The following is a 16,654-nucleotide window of genomic DNA, read 5'->3' as shown; positions in this document are numbered from 1 at the left end:
CGGTCACTCGGACCTAAACCACCACCACAAGCTGCCCCGAGATCCATGGTCGCTTATTTCCTCATGTACAAAATCAAGGATTTGGTGCTGAGCACCGCATGGAAAAAGAAAGAGATACACCTCAACGGGAAAAGAGTGTACTTCGATCACGATTATCCAGCAGAAGTGATAAAAAAAAGAGAAAGGAATATGCACCATTGAGGAAGGTGTTAAAAGAACGAGGACTCAGATTCCAAACACCTGCACCCGCAAAATTCCGAGTCTTTTACGAAGAAGGACCCACCACATACAGCAACGCGGACGAGGCGACGAAGGATATGCTTAAGAGGGGGATACTAACAGCTGACGAAGGAACCGACGAGGGAAACACACACGCCGACGCATCCCAGACAACCGTGACACCGCGCAAGAAGCTGGAAAGAAATACATGGCATACCAGCGGGTCCCCGGGACGTCGAAACCGGTCCACAGACATCGATCGAGCGAGCCAGAGAGAAGCTCCGGAGGTTTCAACGAGCCATTACTCTGCAGGAGAATATGACCTGAGATATACTCGGTATTTTCTTTTCCTTTCCTGATTAACCACTGGTCGGATGTTATGGCTCTTAGCTCATAATATTTTGAAAATGCTGATAGGACTGTTTCATCGGGTGACAGAAACTACACCAAAAACTGTGTGTACTAAAATCGCTAACAGGACGATGTTAGGACGCATCTGGAGGGGCCCTTCCTTTGGAGGCCTCCCCTCCCTGTTCAGAAGTTGTTACCTTACTTCACCATTGGAGGTTATTTTTGTTCGGTTATGTTCAGCACAGATGGTTTTTATTTACATGTTTAGATTAATGGAGGGGAAAAATATGTGCATTCGTACTAAGAGGTAGAATGTCAAACCAGGAATACAAAATAATTACTTTAAACGTTAACGGTCTGCTAAATCCTATCAAAAGGAGCAAGTTGATTACTAAGATGAAAAGAGAAAAACAACATATTATTTTTTGGCAGGAGACCCACCTAAGCGATAAAGAACATGAAAAGTTTAAACACTTGGGCTTTAAAAATTCATATTATTCATCTTATAAACATGGTCAAAAGAGAGGAGTTATAATACTAATTTCTAACAAAGTTGTATTCCAGATCTCAAAACAAATAAAGGACACTGAGGGGAGATTCGTTTTAGTGAAGGGTTACATTGATCACAAGCAGGTAACACTACTGAATGTGTATAGACCCCCCGGTAACGATAAAGTATTTACAAAGAAAATATTTGATTTGATTGCTGAAGAAGCTGACGGGGTCCTGGTTTGTGGCGGAGATTGGAATATACAATTACAACCGTTCCTTGACTCCTCCAATGTAACAAAAAGAACTAACTCTGAGACAGTCACCGTTAAGAAACTTCTCCTTGAGGCAGGTATGATGGATGTCTGGAGGGAACTAAACCCAACAGCAAGGCAGTTTACCTTCTTCTCCCATCCCCATAATGTTCACTCACGAATTGACTATTTTTTTATGTTCAATTCAGAAAGACATAGAATCTTGAAGTGTCAAATAGGGGTTAAAGATATCTCAGACCACGCAGGTGTATATCTTTCCCTACACCTGGATGCTGAAGTGAAAAACACGACATGGAGGCTCAACACAAGCCTATTAAATGACCCTTTGTGTAAACAATATATTCATAAGGAATTTAAAGAATATTTAGAACAAAATGATACTGGTGAAGTGTCTCCAGGTATTGTATGGGATGCTGCTAAGGCAGTAATAAGGGGAAAACTTATAATGTGGTCCTCAATTAAAAAGAGGGAGAAACAGAAGCGAATAAAAGACCTACTACAGGAGCTAAAAAATTTAGAAATGAAACACATGGAACTTAATGACCCCAAAATATTAGATCAGATAAAACTCACCAAACAAAATTTAAACAAACTATATGATAGTCATGAGGAGATGAAGGCAAAGTTCATCAAACAAAAGTACTATGATAATGGACCTAGGGCCCAAAAACTGTTAGCCTGGAGGATAAGAAAGCAACAAGAGGAAAGATCCATCCATAAAATTAAAGACACACAAGCTGGAAAGATGTGTTATAAATGAAAAGAAATACAAAAATCCTTTGAAAATTACTATAAAGATCTGTACACACGACCGAAAGGAGCTGATTCTTTGAGTATTACACATTTTCTTAACTCACTGGATCTTCCGTCCATTGGATCAGAACAGAATAAAATAATGACCAATGAAATAACACAAAAAGAGCTGGATAATGCTATCTCGAGACTCAAAACAAATAAAATGCCAGGTGAGGACGGATACTCCGCAGAATGGTACAAAGCATTTAGAGAGTTACTATCACCACCATTATTGAAATGCTTTAATTTTACACTTAATGGGGGAGAAACACCAGCTTCCTGGAGACGTGCTATCATTTCTGTAATTCCTAAGGTGGGCAAAGATAAATCTGAGTGCGGTTCATACAGACCGATATCGATTTTAAACTTAGATTATAAATTATATGCCTCAATAATCGCAAAAAGATTAGAAAATATTATTCCGGACATAATAGATGAAGACCAGACAGGTTTCCTTAAAGCTAGACAGACACAAGATAATGTAAGACGGGCTTTACATTTGATGGAGCACATGAGTAAAGATAAAGATAAGTCCATTGTTCTTAGCCTTGATGCCGAAAAGGCATTCGATTCAGTTAGTTGGGAATACCTATACTTAACATTACAAAAATTTGGCTTTGATATTAAAGTTATCTCATACCTAAAAAACTTATATCATTCTCCCTCAGCCAGAATCAAAATAAATGGTAGTTTGACTGACCCTGTGCCGCTTGAAAGAGGCTGTCGGCAGGGATGTCCCTTAAGTCCGGCCTTGTTTGCTTTATTTATCGAACCTTTGGCTCAGGCTATTAGAGAAGACCAGGACATAAAAGGAATTCGGCTGAAAGATACTGAGTACAAGACCTGCCTTTACGCAGATGACATATTAATCACTCTTTCATAACCAGATCTGAGTTTACCAAAATTAATGTCTTCCCTGAAAACATTTGGTTACTACTCGGGGTATAAGTTAAACATCCATAAAACACAAGTTATTTCATTTAATTATATTCCCCCACCTCAAATAAATAACCTGTGCAATTTTAAATGGGAGAATAATATTATTAGATATTTAGGAATAAAAATCCCGAAGGATTTATCTACCATCTATGCAACTAATTATCTTCCAATCACGAAGGAGATAAAGGCAGATCTAAACAAATGGACTTTATTACCACTGGACCTGCATAACCGAATAGATATAGTTAAAATGAACATCTTACCACGATTGCTTTTTCTTTTCCTGTCAATACCAATAGAAATACCCGAAAAACAATTAATAGAGTGGAAGAGAATGCTATCTGGGTTCATATGGAGAGGCCTTAAACCAAGGATTAGATATAAAACATTGCAACTGTCTAAAGAACAAGGAGGATTGGCCTTGCCGAACATAGACAACTACTACAAATCTGCACAGCTTAGATACTTGATCTATCTGTGCGACCCATGTTACAATGCCAAATGGAAAAATCTAGAATTAAGTCAACTGGACATTCCCCTCCAGAGCTTACTTGGAGACAGAAATCTATACCTACTGCACAAACAAAACTTAAGCAGTTGGACAAAAACACCCCTAAACATTTGGTTTAGCGAATGCCGTAAAAACAGAATGGAAAACCAGATTAAAATATTACGATGGGTTAGCACATGACAAAGATTTTAAACCTGCCCAGATGGATGGACGCTTCAAACAGTGGCTCTCCAAAGGTATCGCAACATACTGTCTTATTTTTGATAAAGGGAGACTAGAATGTTTTCAAAAACTTAAAGACAATTATGACTTAGAAAATCAAGACTTTTTCAGATACCTTCAAGTTAGAGCTCACTTTAACTGTGATGTAAGAACAACAGAGGAAGGCAGTTTTGATTTAATAAACATTTTGATCAATGCATACAGATCTAAATTGAACCGTAAATTGATTTCAAAAATTTACTCCTGCTTACAATCATTAAACATTTCTTCCACTCTATATGTTAAATCCAACTGGGAAAAAGAAGCAAAAATAACCATTTCAGATGATGGATGGCTGAACATTTGTAAAACTCAAATGAGCACTTCTAGCTCTGGTTATTGGAGAGAATTTTCGTGGAAGAATATAATCCGATTTTTTATCACTCCCAAAATTAAACAGCTTCAGAAAGGTCAGACAAGTTATGGAAAGTGTTGGAGAGAGTGTGGAAATGCTCAGGCGGATCATTTCCATGTCTTCTGGGACTGTCCGATAATACACTCTTACTGGCGGGTTGTAGTGGAAAAAGTTAATTCAATAGTAGGCTTTGAGATAAATAATGATTTTTGCACAATTTATCTTGGTAATATTTCCCCCACGATCAGTGCTACTGATAAATACTTGATTAAAATAATGTTGGTAGCAAGTAAAAAAGCTATTACAAGAAGATGGCTATCGAAAGAGTCCCCATCTAAAGAGGAGTGGATTGCAATTGTGAAAGAAATATATGACATGGAAAAACTGACTTTTTCCTTGAACTTGTGCATGGACAAATTCACTATGTTCTGGAGGAAATGGACGGCTCATCTTGAATAAGTGACACCCACAACAGGAGCCAGTTAATAACAACCACTAATGTGCTCTATTTCACCCCCCCCTTTTTTTTTTTTTTTTTTTTCTCTCTCTTTTTTGCCTGAGTACAATGCCCCCTACTGTCCTACTTGATGTGCTCTCTCGGTGTTGTTGGCCACTGATGTGAGAATGTCTCTGCCCTGTTTTCATATGAAGGATAGACTATGGACAAATGGATCAAATATGACTGAAATGTCTCTAAACCCTGGACCTACCTCTTGAAATGTACACATTGTCGTTATGATTCCTCTCTCCCTGTGTAATAACACATATACGTAGCTATATTTTTCCATCTGTGCCTTTTCTGTCTTGTTCCCTTTCTTGTTCTTCTCCTTTCCTTCTCTATAAGTGTATTGAAAAATGACTTCAAAAAAATAAAGTTAAAAAAAAAGAAAAAAGAATAGTAGGTGAAGAAAATCAAAAAAAAAAAAAAAAGAAACTAATGAGAAATTAAATTCAAAATGATTTCTTCTACACTCAGTATCGGAGTATTATAGCCTCTGTTTCAAGATAAACCTGATTTAGTTATACCGGCATATTGATGAGTAAGTTCATGTTATGTCTATTCTTGGCATTAGCAATACAATAAAATGTGGGTTGATGTTTTGTTAGGGTTTGCCTGGACTGCCAGGTCCACCCGGAGAGTCAGGAAAACCAGGTGATGAGGTATGATAAAATAACACAAAAAATGTATTTAAAAAAATTGTACAGCAATTTTTTTTAGCAATAAAGAGTTAAATTTTCCTTTCTTAGCCTTCAAATTATATGCTGTACAGTGATGTATCATCACTTCACTAGAAGGTCTTCATGCAATATCACACTAAGCATAATATTCTTGTATTTTTCCAGGGTCTTGCTGGAGAGGCTGGGGCTGGCGGAGCTATTGGTCCAAGGGTAAGTCCATTCAATCCGCTAATCACTGTTCCCACCCCTGATTAAGGGTTTAGCTCACTGCTGTGTGTCTTCACCCCCTGGTTGTCTCTGTAGGGAGAAAGGGGCCCCCCAGGAGAAAGAGGTGAAATTGGACCTAACGGGCTGCAGGGACCCAAAGGTAGTCCAGGTGGACCAGGACCAGACGGACCAAAGGTAACGTAACCGTGAAACCACTGACGCTGAGACTTCACCAAGATCTAAACGACATAATTTTGAGCTGCTGCATGTAAATCTGTTATACTCTCTTGCATATTTCAGGGTAACGCTGGTCCAGCGGGTGCTCTTGGAGAGCCAGGTGGTCCGGGACTTCAGGGGATGCCAGGGGAGAGGGGCATACCAGGACCTTCAGGCCCAAAGGGAGATGCAGTAAGTTAAAGAATGGGATCAGATTGTCTGTAAAGAAACAGAGGTACCAATCTCTCAACTAACATGATCCTCAGTAGAACAAAATACCCGCTGTTGACGTCACAATTTCTCCGTCTCTGTATGCTTAATGCATCAAGTCTGAGCCAATTCATTGGGGGTTGTCAAAAAGGATTCTGGAAAATGTGGGAAATCACTAAGAAAGTATGGGTTTCCTGTGTGTTGAGATTGTTAAAGGAAGATGAACCTGAGCCACTAATGAGGCTGATTTCTTCTAACAGGGCTCTGTTGGAGATAAAGGACTCGAGGGTAAAGCAGGAGCTGATGGTGCACGGGTGAGTCGCCTCAACACGATGGTCGAGACACAAACGACACTGCAGATTTCTCAGATTGAGACACCAGACGTTTGTGATGAAATGTTTTCTTGATGGCACAAAAACTGAAAACATACTCACTGTCAAACCATCACTCACAATCTTACAGTTAAGTTTTTATTCGTCTGTTATAGTGTTCTAATATCTATTCATTCATTTTTATGAAAAGGGACTTCCTGGTCCTGTTGGACCTGTTGGTTCCAGTGGACCCAATGGAGAGAAGGTGAGTTCAAAAGCACAATTTTTATCATATATTTCAAACCTTGAAATGTGATTGGTAATGCCACAAATATTTGGTGCAAAACAGGACAAAAATAGTAAACGATCCTCAATCTATAGATCCTTTGTTACATAGATGGAACAAATCCCTGCCATGTTTTGAGAACTTTGTTTCTTTATTTCAGGGTGAACCCGGCCCATCAGGACCTGCAGGACGCCGAGGCTCAAGAGGAATCGCTGTCAGTACATTTTCTTTGACTACGAACATTAAATCGTCTCGGAGTTGAAAATTTTTCTCGATAAAGTGTGTATTTATGTTTGATCTATTAACAGGGTTCTAGTGGTGAGAATGGTCCAACTGGTGCTGTTGGCTTCCCTGGACCTCCTGTAAGTGGACACTAGCCACAGCTAACCACGGGGCAGTCATGTCGAAAATATACCGATGAATAAACTGATAAAAGCACATTTTGAAAATAAATTGTATAACGCCATTTGTATCATAACTGATACACAAGTTTTGAGACCTCAGCATCATCAACAAGATCAGTAATTATCTGAAACATATATCCTTCTCCAGGGTCCTGATGGTCAGCCTGGAGTCAAAGGTGAAACAGGTGAGCCAGGCCAGAAGGGAGAGGCTGGACCACATGGACCACATGGCACAGCTGGCAAACAAGGAGGACAGGTAGAAGGAACACATTGTCTCAGTCCAATAGTAACAATAAATATCGTGTCGATCAACATGAACAGGTCTGAATATCATTTAAAAATCTGGTGGAAGGAAGAAACAGACAGTTTATATTGGGTTGACCAGTTCATTTGCATAAAGTATTCAGGGTGACCTGATTTAATTGTGTGTGTTTTAGGGACCTGTTGGTGTAACTGGACTGAAAGGAGGCAGAGGAACCAAGGGTCCAACAGTGAGTTCTTCAAAGCCTTTGTGGCGAATAACAACTTCACAGTGTTAATTTATGTCTTTATAACTTAGTTCGGTGTGTCAACAGTCTTATCCCAGAGCGCTTTATAACACGCTGTAACTAATCGAGTGCTAATGTCATTATTATCATTGTGGTGAAGTGCATCTTATTAGAAGTGTTTTCTTCCCACAGGGCTCTCCTGGTTTCCCTGGGTTGCCTGGAGGAGTTGGACCAGCCGGCTCCCTTGTGAGTTAATTAGTTGCATGATATTAATGACTTCAAAAAAAAATTATAAGCAGGAATCGCATTTATGTTTTCAAAATTTGCACTGACAGGCTGTTGTGTGTTTTTCAGGGTGCTGTTGGTGCAGATGGACCCATAGGTGCTCCAGGAAAGCGGGGCCCCTCTGGAATTCGAGGAGAAAATGGAGCTCCAGGACATCAAGGAGAGATTGGACCCTCAGGCCCACCAGGCAGCCCTGGAGAGAAGGGAGACTCTGGCGAGGACGGTCCTCCGGTCAGAGAAAGTTCACACTGTGCTGATCCTCCAGCAGCCGGAGACAAATAAGTCCTGAGATGACTCAATTGCTTTTTCTTGCTCTTGTGTTTCTCTGACAGGGGCCTGATGGGCCTCCAGGACCTGTTGGTGCCGCAGGACAGCGAGGTGTCGTAGGTCAGCCTGGACTCAGAGGAGAGAGAGGCATGCTGGGACTGCCAGGTCCTGCTGTAAGTAATTCTACTCACTACGTTCTGTTTTTAGACTGACAAAGCAGCACTACGTCTCAAAAACTTACATTCCACTGATGGATTTTTGTACTTCTTTGTTTCTCAGGGTCCACCAGGAAAACCCGGAACCCCTGGATCTCAGGGCAGCACAGGGCCCGCTGGTGTAGTTGGATTACCAGGAGCTACCGGGCCAAGAGGAGATGCCGGCCCTGAGGTTTGTCCTATACAGCTTTTATTTCATGTCTTTAGCTGATGTTTTATTGTCTTTGCATTGCAATGACCCAAAATTAACACAAAGAGTTCATCAGTTCATGTTTTAAAAGCATCTATTCTGCAATGCTCTGGTACAAATGTTTCTTTGCCGACGACTCAGCTTCTCTGTCACTAATTTATTCTCATCATCTGTGTTTATTCAGGGTATTGCTGGAGCAGAGGGCCCTCCTGGTAAAGACGGACTCATAGGGGACAGGGTAAGATGTCATACATGGTGTTTGTGTGTTGTTGTTTTTTAAATATCGGATCGAATCAGTTAATGATACCATTATAATGTTGTGTAATCACTGGTTGTGTGTATGTGTTTCCAGGGAGACAGAGGAAATCCTGGTCCAGAAGGTCTGGCTGGTATTACAGGGTCTGCAGGAACTGAAGGTCCAGTTGGAATCACCGGCGGTCCAGGACAAATTGGTGAAAATGTGAGTTTCACAAACAGAAATACAATTTATTTAAATTTGATATGCTACACTGTCAGCCACACATAAGTAACTCTATCCTGTCACATTTACAAACTTTGCTCTACCATGTCTCTTTGCTTGTTTTGAGTTTAGGGTGCCAGAGGCCCCGCTGGACCCCCAGGACAAACTGGAATACGCGGGAAAGTGGTAAACATGAGCAATTCAACAATTTAAAATCAAGAATTAAAACAAACCTGTACTTTTTTTTTCTCGGTGTAAAACATTGTTTTCCGAGTGTTGAACTCTCACCTTGTGTCTGATTTCAGGGCCCTCAAGGACCACAGGGAGAGAAGGGGGCAACTGGAGAGCAAGGAGAGAGGGGTCAGAAAGGTCACAGAGGTTTCACCGGTCTTCACGGTCTCCCTGGAATAACTGTAAGCGAAAAAATGATCGTTTAGGCAACTTAGTCAATTCCTGTGAAGACAGAAGGACACACACCCAACACAGCAACTGAATTCAGTTTAGGTGCATTTGCAACATCTCATTCAGCGAGGATCTTTGATTTTCTGCAGATTTAACCCTTTTAACATACAAATCTTGGCCAGTGCGGCATTGAAGTCAAGTAATTTTGAGTCTATTTTAACACTGAATCACAACAACAATGAAAATATTAGAAAATAAAATCCCATTATTCTCTGTTCCAGGGGGCCACAGGAGATGCAGGAGCGATAGGTATTGTTGGACCAGCTGGGCAGAGGGTAGGTGTATAATTGTATAATTGTATAAATCAGACCAGATAAAGATATGCATTTTATATTATGCATTATTCCTCAGTGTCAATCTCTCATTGTTTTACAACCATATAGGGTCCTCCAGGAGTGTTGGGTCCTCCTGGAAAGGAAGGATACATCGGCCAGCCTGGACCAATGGGCGCTCCCGGAACCAGAGGGACCAGTGGAGATGTCGGAGCACAGGTGACACAAGATTACATCTATTGTTTTATTTCCATCAGTTTAAGGAGATGACATTTTCAGATAAAGGGATATCTTGATCTGGATCTGCATGGGCCGACCTTTTTTCTCACACAGCTAGCATAGCAAATATGAAGTAGAAGAAAAATGTAATGGTTGTCTTTTCTGTCAGGGTCCACCTGGTGAACCCGGACCCCCCGGCCCTCCAGGCCCCCCAGGACCTCCCACCGCAGCAGCTGTGGAAGACCTCTTCGCCGCCCCGGCTGATTACGATGGGAATGGCGACGTGCCAGAAGCTGTGGAATTTGTAGAGGATGATATGTCGGCTGATCTTCCTCTTCTTCCGGAGTTCAACAAAGACGAAGCCCTTCCCAATAAGAAGTTGGCCATCCTGCGTGCAGACACTGGCATCCAAGCCACACTGAAAACCCTCAACGGACATCTGCAAAACCTCCGTAATCCTGATGGCAGCAGGATAAACCCTGCAAAAACCTGCCAGGACATCAAACAGTGCTACCCCCAGAAAAAGAGCGGTGAGGGTCCTAATTTTCTTATTTTTAGACCAGTATCACATATGTACCTAGGCCTAGTGATCTAACTCCTTCCAATCATTTTTTCTCCGCCTTTGATACAGGTGAGTACTGGCTCGACCCAAATCAAGGAAGCATCCGAGACGCCATCAGGGTCTACTGTGATATGGAAAGCGGTGAAACCTGCATCTCCGCCAATCCGGCAAACATTCCCCGCAAAGCCTGGTGGACGAAATCCAGTCCCAGTGCCAACATACCTGTCTGGTTCGGAGCCAACATAAATGGTGGAACTCAAGTAAGAATTCAAGAGCTTTATTTGCATATATTCATGTTGTGGAAGATTTAAAATGACACCATGACATGTTTAGTAAAATAATGAGCATCTAGAAGCCTGGAAATTGAGCACGCAATGTGTGTAATCACGTCAAACTGACATCGAATTTCAGTTCACCTATGGAAATAAGGAGGAGCAGCCTAATGCAGTGGCTGTTCAAGTGAAGCTGCTGCAGGTTTTGTCCAAACAGTCGCACCAGACCATCACCTACCACTGCAGGAACAGTGTGGCTTATAAAGACGAGACGAGCGGCAACCTGAAGAAAGCTCTGGTCCTCAGAGGCTCCGACGGCCAGGAGCTGAGGGCGCAGGGCAACAGCCGCCTCCGATACACCGTCATTGAGGACGGCTGCTCGGTAAGTCTTCCACAGAATACATTACTACATTTGATGAAAAACCCATTGGGAGATTAATCTGGCTTTCTTTTTACTTCAGCAATCAAATGGAGAGTGGGGCAAGACAGTGATCGAGTACAGGACTCAAACTTCGGCCAGGTTGCCCATCATGGACGTGGCCCCTATGGACATTGGAAAGCCTGACCAGGAATTCGGCCTGGACATCGGCCCCGTGTGCTTCTCATAAAACACAAATCCCCAATGTAAGATGGACTCAAATAGGCCTTTGTAGAGGAGTAACACCATCACCAGAAATTATAGCATATGGACTCCTCTCTCTGTGAGCATACACGTCGATAAAGGTTCTTCACACATGGCTGCATTTCCCAGAAGCTGTTGAAGTACAGCGTACTTACCGTGTCTGCCAGCGGACGAGAGCTGTGTGACTGGTGGGACGCTGACATAATTTATTTACCATGTCAATAGATTTACACTCTAACGTAAAGTACTCTACAGGGAAATGCATGTGGGTGGATAAAAGTAACGTCTAAGGTGCTAAATAAAAAGGAAGGAAAGGTGGGTTTAGACAGACTGTAAACTTGCATAAACTGGAAAAACAGCCAGTAATCGTAAAAGATGCAATGTCTTTGTGGGGAGCTTAGAGGAGATTACCTAAGAATTGAAGTTTATTGCAAATAAAAGCATCCAAACCTTTTCATTTTTTACTAGTGATGGCTTTTTTCCAGTAAATAGGGCAAGTGTCTATATGGCAACGACTGTAGTTCTTAATTTTAATGGAATAAAAAATCAAAATAATGCTTGAACCTAAATTATTAAGTTCTGTGCAGGAACTCATTTACTCTTTCAACAGGAAACCTTTTTATTCTCCTTTTAAAACTTCAACTGTAAATGCAACATATGACTGTAAATTGCAAAGTATTTGTTTATTGTTGACTGTGGATGTGGAATAGATGTCTCTCTTTGGAATGACTGTGCTCTTCCCACAAACTGAAGTAAGAACAATTGAATAAACACTCGGTTCCCCCTCATGAGCAGCAAAACTTTTTTGCTTTGAAAGTGAATTTAAATGAGCTCATCTCGCCACTAGAGGGAGACAGCACTTTTCCTACCAGGCATCAAAATCACAGTGAACTGCTTTTACCTGATATCTCGGGTGTAAGGAGTGAAATGAAAAACCAGGAGAGCTCTGGGGTTTGAAAACAAATAAAACAGTGCTTTATGCTAAATGGACACGAACTGTCAGCTTACATTTCAGACATGGGTTTTGCTGTATCCACCCTGCATTGGTGATAATTTCTTCATATGAATCAACACACTGGTTTACTGATTTAGAAAACCAACGCAAATGTGTAACTCCAGCTTGATAACTCCTTCCCTCATGCTTTTTCCTCACCACTTCATTGTGTCTGCATGTATATGGGTGTGTGAGCAACCGAGATGAAAAAAAAGAAAATAAAGACCCAGAGAGAGGGAGCGAGAAGGCGCCCTTACAGGAAGAAAAAGAGCCAAAGTTCAGGCAGCACATGTTTCTGGGTCGACCTCTCCTCTCAGCGCGCGGTGAAAGACGTGACACTCTCACCGTTTCCTGCAGCCCGGGCCTCGCTCCACATCTGTCGAGGTGGTCATTTTTAGCCGGGGCTGCTATTTTCATTTCAGCATGGAAAAAATCTGTCAGAGAGGTAAAAGTATGGGTGAAGGAAATCTAAACTGTGCTTTTGTGTGAGCTCCACATTACATTTTTACACAACTGTGGCATTTTCTTATAACTTTTATAAACAAGCTGCTCAGCTGGGGACAGCAGCTTCAAGAGAAACTAAATTACATAAGACAGAAAATCCGTTTTACTGTCTATTTTTCACCCAACAGGTGCCTCCTGTTAAAGCTGATGGAATGATTTTTTTTGATGTTGCACAAAGACAGCACAAGGTAACTAAGTGTTTGAAATTTAAGGTCTTCAAATTCAAAAATGATATTATTAATGCAGATAACCCTAACCCACCCCTGGTTACAGAATCCCAGAAGTGCAGCCGAAGCTGTTGGGAATGTCATTATTTCTGCAGGTATTTGGTCATAAACCAAAGTATTGTCCCACTTTCAATTTTGACCTGATGATGGCGATACACTAAAAGTCAAGGGTCACCAAAGTTGTTACAATTAATCCTGATGGGAACATGAATAATTGCGTTAAATTTCATGGCGACTGATACAGTACGTTCACTCAAAACCCACAAACATCGGTTTCATGGTTGCGCTGGAGGAGAAGTCACGGGATCAGCAAAGTCTCTAGGATTCATGAATCTCTGAACCAAATGTCATGGCGATACATCTGGTCTCCACCATCTCCTGAGGGAATCGTCTGGCTCTTTAGCCGCTAAATGCTCCACTATTTCACCAGCTAATCTCTGACTGCGTCTGTCTGCTGTTTGATACCGAGCATGGAGTGAAAACTGAAGCAGGTGAACTATGAGAGTGAACCAAAACAGTAAAGTAAAACAATGAGCTTAAACTCGCCATGAAGCTCCATAAAGCTGAGGGGAGCTTCACGTTCACGTTCAGTTCAACTCAGTAGTTGTTGAGATATTTCAGTCTGGACCAAAGCTTTAATTAGCTTCCTGTCATCTCAGAGAATCCATTTCCTGAGGAAATATACAAGTCTAGAGGCTAAATCCTCCTCTTTCTCTTCCTTTCATCTCCTCCGGCTTGCATGTATACCTTAAGGTCAATTTGCAAGCCTGACGCTGTTTCCGTCAAAATTCTAAGAACAACCGGGTTTCACGCGCAGATGTGTTTGTGTGTGCCGCCTTCACCCAAACGGGGACCACTGGAGTCTACGACCCTAAGACGACTTGGCAGCGACGCCCAGATCCTGACCGGGGTGTCTCTTGTTCGCCGAGGAGCGTCGATGAGATTTCCCAGCTACTCCTTTTCCTTCCTGTGCACCCTCCAACCCCACCTCACTGACGCCCCTCCAAAACACTTAAAGAACATAGGGAAAGGATCATGCTATTAACCTAAATTATTCTCACTGGCATGAAAACACAGGGCTGAGAGCAGATTCTCACAGTAGAGGGGAAGACATAAATTTAGCTTGTTATAGTAAGGATATGTTGCTAACAACACATACTGTTGCCATCAATCACAGGTTTTGCTTGTCAAACTATACAGTGATCAGTTTACCATGCAGATTTAAACTTCAGCTTTCCTAGACAGGACATTTTATCAGTTTAAACAAGGATTTCTGCACTTTAATGAAACTAATCTGTTATGATTTCCACGACTGTGTATTAGTATCATGGTGACAGCTTGATCTGTTCTGGGACTTGTGAAGCTCCCCTCAGCTTTATGGAGCGTCAAGCACTGTTAAACCACAACTTTACCGTTTTGGTTCACTCTCACAGCGTCGCTTTCTGTGTTTTCAGCTGCTTCAGTTGTCACTCCCTGCTCGGCAGAAGAACAGCAGGCGGACGCAGTCAGAGATCAGCTGGTGAAATAGTGGAGCATTTAGCAGCTAAGGGAGCCAGATATTTCCCTCAGGACATGGTGGAGACCAAAAACAGAGTGACGACTACTATAGCTGAAGTCGACACTGTTTCATCAAAAGACACCTTTGTACCATTAACTGTCTCATCTGCAAACCATCCTCCTTTGTGGAGTAGTTTATACACAGTCTGGGGGGGTTAAATAAAAGTGGATGGCACAACACAGCTAATGACGACATGGAAAAAATGTACTTCCTCTCGATCGGTTGCAGCAGTTTCATTGGATATAATTGATTTAGCTGAAAATCAGTGAAAATGAAATGTAGCCATTTGGCCGGTCGAGAGGAAAGAAAAACTGCAGGAGCTAACGTTTGTGGTAACGGCAGTCAGTAAAGGAAACTATACAGCACTTCCTTTCCAGCTAATTGCTATGCATTCTGCTGAATTTGTCACTTGTCAGGTTTTTGTCAGGTTGTATTGTATAAATAATAAATTAAATAATATTTTATCATTAAATGGACACATTTAGGGGACGTAGCCTTTACATTTTGAGTTTCATTACTGCCTGAATGTTTAGCATTAAGTAACATATATTCGCACCGTAATTATTTTTCAGACTAGACTTTTCAAACTTTTCAATCCCTGGTCTTCCTCACATGAATCACAAATGAAAAGAATAGCTGCACTTGAAAATGATAGTTAAGCTCTTCATATGGGTGCTGCCTCTCTCTATATACACACACACACACACACACACACACACACACACACACAATATGACATGCACCCCTCCTCCACCGGCTGAGGTCGAAGCTGATCGAAAGGGAAATGGGCCGTTTTAACATCCCACCTTTTCCCAGATCCTGGGAGGAGCTTTCGCCTGGTGGCAGCGAGGAGAACAATGGCAGGAAAGCGGGAGAGGAGTGAGGGAGTTCCTGTTGGCAGGATGATGCTGAAGACAGGAGCAGTGGCGCGCCTCGTACAAGTGGATACTGGCCTGCTGCCCTGGGCAGTAGGAACTGGGCTCTTTAAAACTGCAATAAGCTTATTGTTTGAAATGTTTTGAAGAGTTTGATTCCAAATGTCTGGCGCTTTAAGGGAAGGTGTCTTAGATGTTCTGCCGCCAGACGTGACAAATGAATGTCAGAGTGAAATTGCTTACAAGGCAAATAATGTCATCATAGCTCCCTATGTGGGATGCAGGTATCAGAACCTATGAGTCACTTTCACACCTGTAATTATGCTGCTGCCGCCTTTTCACTCTGGTCCATTTATATTCGCACTCATTACAAATGAAGCAAAGGACCCACGTCTTTTGACAGGCTTTGATGCTTGAATCAACTAAACAAACACCAGAGTTTGCACCAAACAGCTGAGGGAATGAAAGCATCACAAGGAGAGGCATCAGCCCTCTAGGATGACTGTGGTTTATCAAAACTTGGATGGTTTCTGCATCTTTTCTATCTGGAAAAAGTAACACTTTTAGTTACCACGGTAACTGATAACATGTGGAAGAAATTCAGGATGAATCTGCAAAACTGGGATTATGTTTGATGACAACATCTTTATATGCACAATCCAAACATTGCGTTTTTTTTACTGTTTCTTTTAATGAAAGTTGAGCATGTCAACAACAGCTCGGTTAACATTAGACGACTAAAACAAAAACATCTACTGTCGGATTGTCTCCTGCATTGAAGACCACCTTTACCTCCACACTCTTACCGTCTGCTGTGCTGCATAAAGGTCCCACCACCTCCTGCTTTGGCACTAAATGTTTGCATTGGATGTGAATGGTTCCCTGAAGGTTTGTTCAAGAAAGTCAAGACGCCGGCTCCACGACGACCTTTGCTGCCCTTCGTACCGCTCTCTCTTGAGGTGAACGATTGTCCATCAGTGGAGTGATGAGAAAGTGACTGCAGGAATGTGTTGGGGTGCGTCAAAAAGCATTGCATTTACAACCTGTCTGATTTACCGATCGCTCGTGTTTCTTCATAAACCAGAACCAGCTATGATACGATTTTGTTCTTTTTAAATTAAAAACTTAATAAACATAAACTTGAGTGTGAAATCTGGATCAAAATAAAAGGAGA

General features: G+C 41.8%; 1 protein-coding gene across 1 annotated transcript in view; it reads left to right on the top strand.

Moving 5' to 3' along the window:
- Window positions 1–12,110, top strand: part of LOC111668796 (uncharacterized) — a gene marked incomplete at its 5' end in the record, with an annotated part of 22,880 nt that extends 10,770 nt beyond the window's left edge. Inside the window, 24 exons of the mRNA XM_023424932.2 lie at window positions 5,303–5,356; window positions 5,540–5,584; window positions 5,678–5,776; window positions 5,882–5,989; window positions 6,268–6,321; window positions 6,530–6,583; window positions 6,765–6,818; window positions 6,913–6,966; window positions 7,157–7,264; window positions 7,446–7,499; window positions 7,689–7,742; window positions 7,851–8,012; window positions 8,114–8,221; window positions 8,328–8,435; window positions 8,638–8,691; window positions 8,806–8,913; window positions 9,046–9,099; window positions 9,219–9,326; window positions 9,597–9,650; window positions 9,759–9,866; window positions 10,036–10,396; window positions 10,498–10,688; window positions 10,840–11,082; window positions 11,162–12,110. Coding sequence (XP_023280700.2) covers window positions 5,303–5,356; window positions 5,540–5,584; window positions 5,678–5,776; window positions 5,882–5,989; window positions 6,268–6,321; window positions 6,530–6,583; window positions 6,765–6,818; window positions 6,913–6,966; window positions 7,157–7,264; window positions 7,446–7,499; window positions 7,689–7,742; window positions 7,851–8,012; window positions 8,114–8,221; window positions 8,328–8,435; window positions 8,638–8,691; window positions 8,806–8,913; window positions 9,046–9,099; window positions 9,219–9,326; window positions 9,597–9,650; window positions 9,759–9,866; window positions 10,036–10,396; window positions 10,498–10,688; window positions 10,840–11,082; window positions 11,162–11,308 — 2,544 coding nt within the window. The remainder of the gene's footprint in view (window positions 1–5,302; window positions 5,357–5,539; window positions 5,585–5,677; window positions 5,777–5,881; window positions 5,990–6,267; window positions 6,322–6,529; window positions 6,584–6,764; window positions 6,819–6,912; window positions 6,967–7,156; window positions 7,265–7,445; window positions 7,500–7,688; window positions 7,743–7,850; window positions 8,013–8,113; window positions 8,222–8,327; window positions 8,436–8,637; window positions 8,692–8,805; window positions 8,914–9,045; window positions 9,100–9,218; window positions 9,327–9,596; window positions 9,651–9,758; window positions 9,867–10,035; window positions 10,397–10,497; window positions 10,689–10,839; window positions 11,083–11,161) is intronic.
- Window positions 12,111–16,654: the final 4,544 nt, after the last annotated feature.

Source organism: Seriola lalandi, unplaced genomic scaffold (genome assembly GCF_002814215.2).
Source record: "Seriola lalandi dorsalis isolate HSWRI2012SDOR001 ecotype SW California unplaced genomic scaffold, Sedor1 jcf7180002054761, whole genome shotgun sequence".
NCBI classification, from domain to species: domain Eukaryota; kingdom Metazoa; phylum Chordata; class Actinopteri; order Carangiformes; family Carangidae; genus Seriola; species Seriola lalandi.
Note: the sequence above shows the minus strand (reverse complement) of the source record. Positions and strands in the feature narration are given on the sequence as shown.